The sequence below is a fragment of the Populus trichocarpa genome, chromosome 3 (genome assembly GCF_000002775.5).
Source record: "Populus trichocarpa isolate Nisqually-1 chromosome 3, P.trichocarpa_v4.1, whole genome shotgun sequence".
NCBI classification, from domain to species: Eukaryota; Viridiplantae; Streptophyta; class Magnoliopsida; order Malpighiales; family Salicaceae; genus Populus; species Populus trichocarpa.
Window position 1 is genome coordinate 20,573,308 of NC_037287.2, and position 13,032 is coordinate 20,586,339.

The following is a 13,032-nucleotide window of genomic DNA, read 5'->3' on the forward strand; positions in this document are numbered from 1 at the left end:
ATTTTTTATCTACCAAATTTGGTCCTCATTCTTTTGATTGTTACTTATTTTATTTATATTTTATTTGAAATAATTTATGAAATGTTAATTATTATTATTTTAATTTCTTCATCTTTCATTTTTTTTTATTTTTTAGATTTGATTTCTATTATTTTGATTATTATTTATTTTATTTGAGATAATTTATGAAATTATATTTTTTTTCAATTTCATTCTCATTCAACTTTTTAATTTGTAAGATTTGTTCCTCATTATTTTAATAAACTTGAGAAAATAAAACATTAATAAGTTATTTTCCAGCTCATTTTCCATGACATAACCAAACACTAGAAAGTGTTTTCCAACTTGTTTTCCGTTACACTACCAAACATCGAAAAATAATTCACTTTTCTGAAATTCACTTTCGAAAAGAAAACTACTTTCCAGCAAATAAACGGGGCCTAATAGTATCTTTTTAATTATTTTCTCTATTTATTTTAAAAAATAAATAATAAATAAATTTTTTTATTAATGTGGATGTCCGGGCCAGTTTGCACGCATCTCGAATAATTCCACGTGTCCTGAAATTAACGACCATGTAAGCCTTCATTGACAAAAAAAAAATCTATTTATTATGAATGATAATTGTTATTTAATAAAAAAATTATTATGAAGGGACAAGTATGATATTAAGTTGGTGGAGGGAACAATAAAATATTGTTTTAGTAGTGGAGGGACGACCATATTCTTTCTCTAATTTATTAATGTTTTAATTTAATTATATCTTTAAATTATTAATAAGTAAATTTTATTTAAAAAAGGTGTTCATGTGCTACCATCGAACCAAATCATGGACCAGTCTGCTTGAGTCCAAGTCCAATGTATTCTCTGTGAGCCTGGACATGAGTTTTGGGCCAATTGGGCTTGATTAGGCATAGATTTCAAGGCTGAAACATGGGCCTAGCTCATATCAGCAATTTATAAGGCTATAGAATTATAATTTAGAAGGCAATTTCCCATACTGGCTGCATCCACTGGCTAGTGCCAAAAAAAAAAAAAAAAAAAAACTATTAGCAAAAGATGAAAAAGCTCATGCAAGGAAACTTTAGATTTTTGATAGCCATGGTAGTTAAGTAATTTTATTGGGTATAAAAAATTGAAATCTCTGTGAAGCCCCCTCCACCATCCTAATTATATCAAAATATCCATTACAAAAATACCAAAACACCCCTGAATGAAATTTTATTTTTTAGGGATACTTTAGTTATTATAAATTACATAAAAAGTTGAAAATACCGAAACACCTTAAGCTTCAACTTTAAAAAATTTAATTTAATTTCAAAGGTAATGAAATCATTTTATTGTGCATAAAAATTTGAAAAAATCGATCTATCTCTATCAACTTTGTAATGATTAACGTATCCTTATGAAAATACTAAAGCATCTCCAATAACTAGTTATACATGTAGTTTTGAGATGGGCAAAACACTGGATAAACACTGTGGAGTGTTTTGCCCTCACATTTTATATTTTATATTTTCTTTTAATTTTAATATTAATCCAGATCTTGACCCACTAAAATACATGAACTCTGTCAAGATTCTGCAAATTTTAGATGAGGCAAGGAACAGTTAGCCTGGATATTCTAATACTGCATTTAATTCTTTAGATGTTGGTAACATGTTATTTCTTCAAATTTTGATTAAATATTTGCCTGCGACTGCATAATTCCCTCTCTGATTTCTAGTGTCTAAACATAGATGTGCTTACAGTACCTACACGCATAAAAATCAAATCATGTCATCAGGAATAGCATGACAAATCATTTGCTTTGATCTTATATTAATCAAGGATAACATTCTGAAGCATAGTGCTAGTTGATAACTGGAAACTTATACATACTAATTGAGGGAAAAAAACAGAACATGAAAGAAACAAGCATTGATCACACAGCAATCCAAATCCATGGAACACGTAATTGAAATCCTGGAAGCTACAGTTGAATAAGAGAACACACAGTTTGCACCATAGTGAGTATGAGGAGAATCAAGGCTGCGATAAGAGAGATTATGGCCCATGGAGTATGGAAATACTCTTGTTTCAAGGTTGCCTTCCATTTATTCCAAGGCCTCCTGCAGTATGCATTCAGATCTTCAACGAGACTAGCGAAGATGAAATCATCCGCGGAGAGAGAATTTCCCTTGGAAATATTATGAAGAAGAGTCGTAACTGCTTCATTGTCATGTATCCAGTTTTCTATAATTCCATTTCGAACAAGGATTTCCACATCCTTAGGAGTAATGACAAGGAAATTGATCATTGAAATATAGTTAGCTATACAATATTCGTCGCAATGGCATTGCTCAAATGCCTGGATATTCCTGAATAAGATTTCTGTGTTGTCATCTATTTTCAATAGTGGCATTTCCAGGATCCCTCTAACGAATTTCATGTCGAGAAAACTTTTGCCCTGTTTACACCTGAACTTAACTCCAGCTTGATAGAGCTCAGTTATACTTGGTACGTTTATGGTCTCGAGTTCTTTCTCCGTTTTATCTGACTCTGATGGCTTCTGACATTTTCTTATGAAGTCAACAAAATGTGCTACTTCAGACGAATTGATTTCCTCCAAAATTGCCTTTTTCAACCAAGAATCCCATCTCTTTTCGAAGAACTTGTGTGCAAGCTTAATCACTGAATATTCCTCTTCAGCAGGGCTACATTTGGTTATGTTGGATGCTTTAAACAAATCCTCAAGAATGAAGAATGGGAGCTGATTTTCAATCAAGCACATGTCAAGTGATATATCTCTCAGCATCGATGGTTTATTGAGTATACGGTCATTGCTACTTTCAAATCCTTCACAACAATCTTTGAGCAGGACCATAATGGTGAAGGAGGCATCTAGTAACATCATTTTCACAAAGTCTTCACTACCAAGATCGATGGTTTCTGCGTAACAATTACGCAATCTTGTCTCTCTCTCCTCTACAACTTTAATTACCTCCTCCATGTTTGCCGTGCTCCATTTAAGAAAAACTTGCAAGTACAATATTTTGTGCTCCTCCATTGCTTTAAGCTCTTCTTTTCCATGGTGAAGTGGACCAAGGTTTACTACTTGAGGTGTGAAGATCTTTTCATTCGAATCACGTAGTCGAATAGGGACTCTGTAGATACAACATTGATCGGAGAAAGAATGCAACATTTCCATATCCGCTCTCAAGGACTTCGCCAACTTGTTAATATCAAGTGAAAGTTGTGAATTTTCCTCTTCGCCAACATTTCCATGGCTCTGATCAATCATCTGCTGATTAGTACTTGATGTTCCACCATTTTCCATCTTGTGCTTGAACCCAGATGATGGCTTGCACTGTTCAGAACCAGCACGTATAATTAATCACTATTGATAAAAATAAACTAAAATACCAAAATAATATTCGCAAGAAATCAAATTCGAACAATATTCTCTTAAATCACGTCTTTTCACAAGTTCACAAAAACAACAATATAATGGCTAAACGCAGATATTTTTCATGGCTACTCAAGCTCAATTAAATTATATTGGCTTCAAAAGGTTCCTTCTCATTTACAAGCCCCCGAAAAAGAAATTAAAAAAAAAACACTATTTTAATCGTTTTCTATTGAGATAATTCATTTTACTCGATCTTTATTTTGCAACAAATAATCAATTTTTATCATTGTTGATTTTATTTTTTTTATAGTTTATCACCTTCGGGATGAAAATTAAATATAAAGAAATAATGGGAAAATTTTCCTTCATGAAAGCATTATTGAGCATGGTTTTATGGAATGATTTTTCCTTTATTAATTCTGAATCTATGCCTTTGAAGATTAATACTTTCACTGATTTGTATTTTGTCGGAGCGGGTCACAAAAAAGTATTTTTAACTCATAACACATCATCAGCTTATACTTTCTAGAAGTGGGTGGGTGTAATTGTGAAAGAAAGAGGCAACCACCAATATTAAAGAATGCAATAGCCATTAATGAAGGAGGTGCAGTAACAGAACAAAAATGAAGAAAATAGAAGGGTTGATGTAATCAATGAGGTTTCTTAGTGTTTTGTTTTCCTATACTTAGGCATGTTGTTTGGGAGTTTAGATGTGTGGATTGATCAAGAGATTAAAGAGTGTTAGATAGAGCATTGTAATCTTGAGTATTGTTTGAAAGAATTCTGAATTTAGTGTTTGTTTGTGTGTATTTATCTCTCATGGAGGTGCAACACTAGTAACCTCAATCATCCACTCCACCTAACTATGGTATCAAAGCCTAAGAAGCAAAAATAGAAGGTGTTCTTGATTTTTTACCCTGAAATCATAATGTTTGAAAGTGTATTCTGAATATACCAATGAAAAGTATTTGACAAGACGATTGTAATGAGGCAATAATCAGCCCAAACAGAGTCTAGACGAGCCTCTTGAAGTTTCACCGTGAAAAGTCACCTTCGCTGGAGAAGACAATCTGAAAAAACCAGATCGGCCAATTTCTGAAATTGCAAAACAACCAAATTATAAGTTTCATAAATTTCAGAATAGACACTAAATATTTCAAAGCCATCCAAAATTTTCATAAATTTTATAACAATTCCTCATGTTTCTAAAATTTAATTAACACCCCCAACAATTTCAAAAATTGAAAATAACCACAGAAGTTCTAAAGTTCTGAACGATCTCAGGAATTGCTACTCTTCCATAACCAATAGACCAAATATTAGTCTACATTACAAGATAAAAAGGAAAGCTCATGGAGAAGTTCAGAGGTACAAGACTAAGCTTGTAGCAAAAAGGTACAAACAAAAAGAAAGAATTCACTATGGGGGATGTCTTTGCCCAATTACTGGACTTGAGATCATTAGATTGTTGATTTCACTAGTTGCACAGAAGAGATGGAAGATTTACCAGCTAGATTTGAAATCAACATTTTTAATGGCTTTCTTAAAAAAGGAATCTATATTAATCAACCACTGGATATGTGAAAAAAGGCCATGAAAATATGGTGTACAAGCTAAAGAAAGCCTATGGGTTAAGTGCATGGAATACCAGGATCAATGACTGTTTTATGAACAATGGGTTTGAGAAGTGTCCTAATGAACATGTACTATAATTGTTCAATTTATATGTTGATGATTTAATCTTCACCGATAACAATCCAAATATTTTGATGCTTTCAAGAAGAGCATGATCAAAGAATTCAAAATAATAAATATAGGCAAGATTATGCATTTTCTTGGAATAAAAGTTGTGCAAAACAAGAAAGAAATCTCCATCTCCCAAAGCAACTATGCGAAAGATATTTTGAAGAAGTTTGGGATATAAAACTGTATTCTTGTGACAACTACGGTTGAAACGGGACAAAAGTCTAGTTGGAAGCTTGAAGTATTTGACTTGTACTATACCAGATATACTTTCTAGAGTTGGGCTAGCAGGTACAATATGGAGACCCCATACTAGTCCCATCTGAATACAGCAAAGAGGATACTTGTCATGTCATCTATTCATTAAACTGAAGATTGCAGACTTATTTGCTATTCAGACAGCGACTAGGGAAGAGATCTTGACAAGGGAAAAAAAAAACACGATTGGATTCATATTTTTTATGAAAGATACATCATTCATATGTTCATCAAATAAGCAACCCATTGTAATGTTGTCATATGTGAAGTTGAGTATCATGGTATCTGGATCAGAAATATTCTAAAGTACTCGGGATTTTCACAAGACAATCTCACAGATCTCTATATTTTGATAAGCGATTATCTTAGCAAAGAATCTAGTTTTTAATTTCATAAGAAAAGCAAACATATTGATACCATTTCATAAAAGAGCATGTCAATAACAAAGAAGTGGAGTTCATCTTTTGTAGGACTTATGATCAAATTGTAGATAATTTCACGGAGCCCCTCAAGCATGATATATTTGTAAGACCAAATACAATGCTCAAATTGATTAACCCTAGAAAGTCAAGTTTAAGGGGGCAAGTTGTTGACTAAACTTGACTCATAACTTATCATCAACCCATACTTTCTAGAAGTGGGTGGGAGTCATTGTTAGAGAAGGAGGCAACTATACCAATATTTAAGAATGCAATAGCCATTAATGAAGGAGGTGCAGTAATAGTTCAAAAATGAAGAAGATAGTAAAAGAGGCGATGTAATCAATGACCTTTTTAATGTCGTATTTTCTATAAATAGGCATGTATTTTGAGTGTTTGAATTGGCGGAGTGATCAACATAATAAGAAGAGTTAGAGAGAGAATTGTAATCTTGTGTAGTGTACACTAAAAAATTCTGAATTTAGTGTTTGTTTATGTGTATTTATCTAAATACTTGAATCAAGCTCATCTTTCATGAATAACCAGGCCTAACCCAATAATCAACATTAACCGTGCAAACAATTATAATTAATGGTAAACATAATAGCTTTAGAATTAGAACATACCTTGATTTCTATGAAAGCGTCCAGTCCAAGTCAAGTAAATCGCAACAGCTTTCACTTTCTGCACAAATTCTTTAGCAGTGTTTTAGCGACGAACTTCCCCTATACATTTCTACAGCTTTCTTAACAAACCTCTAGACTAAAAGTTTGGTAATGATTGTGTAGTTTCAATAGAAAGTTTCGTTGGGATATATATATAGTACATGTGAATCTCAGAGAGACGAAAACTCACTCCAGTTTCTTAACTGGAGAATGATTTTATATGACAAGTTGAACATACTTCATTGATTTTGTAAACTAGGTGGTGTCGGCACGGAAACCGAACCTAAATTTGCACGCCATATTGTGGAATTTTCTTCGTTGAATGGTCTAACCTGAAAATGTTGAAATTTTCTTATGAACATGCACTTAATTAATTTCGTATAGGAAAACTGCTCCATTGATCAAAGGCAAGCTCAAGATTACATTAAAGTCTTTTAAGAATCAATCGAAGTCAATGTTTCTCTTTTTGAAATGGTCTCTTCCCGGTTATCAAAAAAGAAAAATCCTAGTAAACTCCTTGAACTATTGATCGTTTTGATTTACATCCCATGAATTTATTTTTATTATTTTTAGTAGTTGAACTACTGTATGTTTGAATTTACACCTCTTTTGTTAGCTTTCGTTAATGAATATATTAAAAAAACATATTCATAAAATAGATCCCAAAATAAGATATTTAATAATGTCACTAGTTGCAGATGACATTAGCTAATATATAGCTGTGATATGAGACTCGGTAAAACAAACGTAGCTGTCAAATGACAATATTCATTTAAAAAATAAAAAGACACAAGATTTGATAGTATTTGAGAGTGCAATTGCGGTTATTTTTTAAAGTTTTTTTTATTTAGAAATACATTAAAATAATATTTTTTTTATTTTTAAAAAATTATTTTTGATATCAACGCATCAAAACAATTAAAAAAATATAAAAAAATATTAATTTTAAACAAAAAAAATTAAATTTTTTTGGAACACGAGTACTTAGACCGCATTTCTAAATAGTCTCTTAAAATCGAGGTTGTTCCCTAATTAAACTCAAGGTAGGTGAGGAGAGGTTTGAACTAGCTAGGTAATACCATATGCCGTTAATAATTTTAATGTTAATGACAAGGTTTTTTTTGCAGGATAAACATTGTAAGTTTGAAAGATGTGTTGGGGGTTTTATGTTTAGCATTATTTGTACTATGTAAAATACTTGGAACAACTTGATATTTGAGGAAAAGTAGTTTATTTAAGAAGATGTAATATGACATTTGTTTTATTTGACTGCTGGTTGGGTTAGAAATCTGAATGCATTATTTTGGTATACAAATAGAGAATTTTTGAAAAAATCTTTGGTGACCGTATCGGACATGATCATCTAGAAGTTTACTGGAATTATCCCAAGGAATATCCATAGGATATGCCAAATGGATTAGATATCCCTAGCTAGGATAGCCTCCTCCTCCGCACAAAGTACTCCAAGCACCATAGAAATTCAGACAAATCCACCTCACACCATTACCACCATGCATCCATCCCACACAGCCTAGACCAACTGTAGCGCGGTCCATTGAAACAACCTCTAGTAAGCCTTGCTTTACTTACTTTTGTTGGTAGTTGAGATTACCACCTTCATCAAAGGTTGATCAAACCATTCAGGTTTTTCGACACCTCACAACAGTCCCAAGAAGGTCTCCAAAAACCTCCCAAAAGTGAGCTGAATCACCTCACTTTATCTTTCTAAAACAATTGGATTTTTACAAAATTCGTTTAGGGTGCATTGACTTCTATCCTTGTAAGGTTTTATTTGACATGGAATGTGCTGTGAATACTCTTATGGATCATATAGATAATGCAAAGTCATATCTAGACACATTTTTAAAGGTATATGTTTTGAAGTAGTTTAACAGTATAGAGACAAAGAAAATAGGACAGCTATAATAATTGTTGTTATTGTGACTGCAAGCATAATTCTTTATTAATGAAATCACTTTTTTATAGAAGAGTTTTGATAACAAACTATAGAAAAATAATGACAAAATCTTAACAAACAAAGAGCTGTTCTATAACAGCTTTATTTGTAACAAACATGCTAACATAATGGAAAGCTAATCTTGACTAAAACTTCTCAGTCTTCTCAGCATCGAAGACCTCTTCTTCAGCAGCAAATGAGGCAACTGTTAACACTCCTCATTGTATCTTTTGCTGCAGACACCTATCTTGTTTCTTAATATTTCAAACCTTGTTTTTGACAATGGCTTGGTTAAAATGTCAGCAAACTGGTCTTCTGTCCTGCAATAAATAAGTTGTATCTCTTTATTTTTCTGAACCTCTCTCAGAAAATAATACTTGAGCTTGAAATGCTTTGTTTTGCCATGGAAGATTGGATTGTTGGATATTGCAATTGCAGCCTGATTATCAACATTGACCCTAGTAGCTTTCTTCTGCTCCATGTCCAAATCTGCTAAGATTTTTCTCAGCCATAAAACTTGATTTGCAGTTGTAGTAGCTGCAACATACTCTGCCTCTGCTGTTGATTGAGCAATTACCTCTTGTTTTTTTGAACACCAGGAGAAAATTCCTGATCCAAAACTGAAACAATATCCAGAGGTGCTCTTCATGTCATCACAACTGCCAGCCCAATCACTGTCTGCATATCCTTGGAGATCAAAATTTTCAATACAACTAAACTGAATGCCATAGCTTAGTGTACCTTTGATATATCTCACAACTCTTTTCGCAGCCTTGAAGTGAACCTCACTTGCACAATGCATGAACCTTGATAACAAGCTTACAGCATGCATGATATCAGGTCTTGTAGCAGAGAGATACATCAGACATCCAATCAAGCTTCTGTAAATGGCTTCATCAACTTTATCAGCCCCATCATCTTTACAAAATTTTTCTTTCACGTTTATGGGAGTAGTCATTGATTTGCATTCTTCCATTTTGAATTTCTTCAAAATCTCTTTGGCATATTTCTGCTGACAAATAAAAATTCCATGCTGGTTTTGTTGCACTTCCATTCCAAGAAAATAAGACATTTCACCGAGATCTGTCATTTCAAAAACCTTCATCATTTCTGCTTTGAATTTGTTTATCATGCTTGGATTGTTTCCTGTAACAAAAAGATCATCCACATAAAGTGAAACCACAATGTAATCAGAATTTGAATTTCTGATGTATAAGGTTGATTCATTCAAACTTTTCTTAAAGTCAAGTTTGAGTAAATGCTCATCAATCCTGTTATTCCAGGTTCTTGGAGCCTGTTTCAATCCATATAAAGCTTTCTTTAATAAGTAAACCTTTTCTTCTTCTCCTCTTACAACAAATCCCTTTGGTTGTTCAACGAAAATCTCCTCCTACAGATAGCCATTCAAGAATGCAGACTTCACATCAAGTTGAAAGATTTTCCAACCTTTTTGAGCTGCAACTGCTAGTAGCATTCTTATGGTATCCAGGCGTGCAACTGGTGCAAATGTCTCTGAAAAATCAACACCAAAAATCTGTGCATAACCCTTAACCACCAATCTAGCTTTGTGTTTGTTGATAGTGCTATCAGCATTCAATTTTGTTCTGTAAACCCATTTTACTCCAATAGGTTTTTTGTGCTCTGACATGTCCACCAATTCCCATGTTTGATTCTTCTCAATCATCCTCAGCTCTTCATTTATGGCATCAATCCATTTTGGATCATTTTTGGCTTCTTCAAATTCTGCAGGTTCTAACACAGCTACATTGCAGCTTTGATAAATATCTGTAAGCAACTTAGTTCCTCTGACTGGTACTTCATCAATGTCTTCAACATCCTGCACAAACTCCATACCTGCACTTGCATCTTTGAAGTTCCACTTTTCGGTTTCAATGAATTTGATATCTCTGCTAACTATCACTTTTTCTGTTTGAGGTTGAAAGACCCTGTAGCCTTTTGTAACATTGCTGTAGCCAACAAAGATGTCAGTCTCAGCCTTTTTGTCAAGTTTATCTCTTTCTACCTGAGGAACATAGGTGAAACATAAGCAACCAAAAATCTTTAAATTTTGGAGTGAAGGTTTGTAACCATGCCAAGCTTCATATGGAGTATTGTTTTGTAATGCTCTTGTTGGCAGCCTATTCAACAAGAACACAGCAGTGTTCACAACCTCTGCCCAAAATTTCTTGGGTAAATCTTTCTCAAATAACAAACACCTTGCCATCTCCATGATTGTTCTGTTTTTTCGTTCACTTACACCATTTTGCTGAGGAGTGTAAGGTGTAGTATATTGATGTTCAATCCCTGCATCATGACAAAACTTGGCAAACTTGTTTGATGTGTATTCGGTGCCATTATCAGATCTTACAACCTGAATTCTATGACCACTTTGATTTTCAATCCAGTTTTTAAACTTCAGAAAAACACTTGCTACCTCAGTCTTAAACTTTAGAAAATATACCCAGCACATCCTTGTATAATCGTCAATGAAAGCTATATAATACTTGCTTCCATTTAGAGATATTGTCTTCAGAGGTCCAGCAACATCAGTATGAATAAGCTGAAGCTTTTTCATTGCTCTCCAGGCCTTGTTTAGAGGAAATGGAAGTCTGTTCTGTTTGCCATATTGACAAGAAGAACAGACTGTGATTTCTTCATCCAGTTTTGGCATTCCCTGCACCATCTTCTTTTTCTGCATCTGCATCAATGTTGCTTGATTAAAATGCCCCAGCCTTTTGTGCCACAATTCTGACTGATTTGTTGTGCTTAGAAAAGCAGTAGACTCCTCTTCCATCCAGTCAATTGAAAAACTTTTTCCTTTCATCTTTATAGTGAATATTTCTAATCCAGCAGGATCAGAAATTGAACAATGTTTGTCTTTAAACACCAATGAGTATCCTTTTTCAAGAAGCTGACCAACACTCAACAGATTCTGATCAATTTCAGGAACAAAAAGAACATCTGAAATGAGTTTTATACCTGAATTTCCTTCAATAGCAACTGTTCATTTTCCTTTGACAGGAATATATTCACCATTTCCAATTCTGACTTTAGAAACACTGGATTTGTCAAGTTGCTTGAATAGATTTTCATCATTTGTCATGTGGTTTGTGCAACCACTATCTATCAGCCAGCAATCACTTGCATGTTTGCTAGCAAAACAAGTAGCCACAAACAGCTGCTCCTCCTATTGTTGATCTGCAACTTGAGCTTCATCTTCTTGCAGGTTAGTTTTGCTTTTGCAAATCTTCTCCATATGTCCCAGTTGATTACACTTTCTGCATTTAATATCAGGTCTCCACCAGCAATATTTCTGTAAGTGATTTGTTTTCTTACAGTGTTGGCAGGGAGGAAAGTTTCTAGATCTTTTGCTGCTATCGGCTCCATTGTATTTGTTGATCTTCTTTTTGCCTTTGTCTCCTTTCTGAACATGCATTTTGGCTTGAAAAGCTCCTTCCATGGACTCCTCTTGCCGTATTATTCTTCTTTGTTCTTGTGCCTGTAAAGCATTGAGCAATTCTGCCAAAGATATTTTTGACATATCTTTAGATTCTTCTAAGGAAGAAATTTTTTATTCAAACCTTTCAGGTAAAGTCACCAGAATTTTTTCAACAACTCTTTTATCAGGAAGATCTTCTCCCAATAGTCTTACTTTGTTGACTATGGAAAGTAATCTATTAGAAAAATCTCTGATTGTTTCTGTTTCTTTCATCTTCTGTATCTCAAACTCCCTTCTCAAATTCAATACCTGCATCTGAATTATTCTCTCATTACCATGGAATTCTTCTTGAAGATAATTCCATATTTGCTTGGCTGTATCAAGTGCAATTATTCTGGGGAATATTGCTTCTGAAACTGCAGAGTAGAGACATGTTTTTGCTTTGAACTTTCTTGCTCTTTCCTCACGATGGTTTCTGATTTGAGCAATAGTAGGATCAGCAGGTAGTGGTTGGGATTCATGTTCCTGTTCTATTGCATCCCAGAAATCACAACCCTGCAAGTATGTTTTCATTCTTGCAGCCCACATTTGATAGTTTTCACCAGTAAATACTGGTGGTGATGCAAGAGAATACATATTTGATGCCATTGAAAAAAAAGAAGAGGCTTTGGTGTTTGTATGTTTGGTGAAAAAAAGGTTTCTCACAGGTGACTCTCTTCACTCGAGCTTGGTCCCGTAAGATCAAATGTAGCTCTGATACCAATTTGAAGTAGTTTAACAGTATAGAGACAAAGAAAATAGGACAGCTATAATAATTGTTGTTATTGTGACTGCAAGCATAATTCTTTATTAATGAAATCACTCTTTTATAGAAGAGTTTTGATAACAAACTACAGAAAAATAATGATGAAATCTTAACAAACAAAGAGCTGTTCTGTAACAGCTTTATTTGTAACAAACATGCTAATTATAGCTAATCTTGACTAAAACTTCTCAGTCTTCTCAGTATCGAAGACCTCTTCTTCAGCAGCAAATGAGGCAACTGTCAACATGTTTAGTTAATTCTTGTTCTCTTGTTCAACTTGTCAAATCTGAAACTGGAGTGAGTTTTTGTTTTATTGGGATTCACATGTACTCCATATTCCACCGAAACTTTCTAA

At 33.7% G+C, this 13,032-nt stretch overlaps 2 protein-coding genes across 4 annotated transcripts in view; both read right to left on the reverse strand.

Moving 5' to 3' along the window:
* Positions 1–13,032, reverse strand: part of LOC7493259 (UPF0481 protein At3g47200) — a 49,261-nt gene that overhangs the window by 13,010 nt on the left and 23,219 nt on the right. The window lies entirely within an intron of this gene.
* Positions 1,790–13,032, reverse strand: part of LOC127903875 (UPF0481 protein At3g47200-like) — a 40,803-nt gene continuing 29,560 nt past the window's right edge. Inside the window, exon 2 of the mRNA XM_052451793.1 lies at positions 1,790–3,349. Within this exon, the coding sequence (XP_052307753.1) occupies positions 1,973–3,319 (1,347 nt within the window). The 5' untranslated portion in view covers positions 3,320–3,349 and the 3' untranslated portion in view covers positions 1,790–1,972. The remainder of the gene's footprint in view (positions 3,350–13,032) is intronic.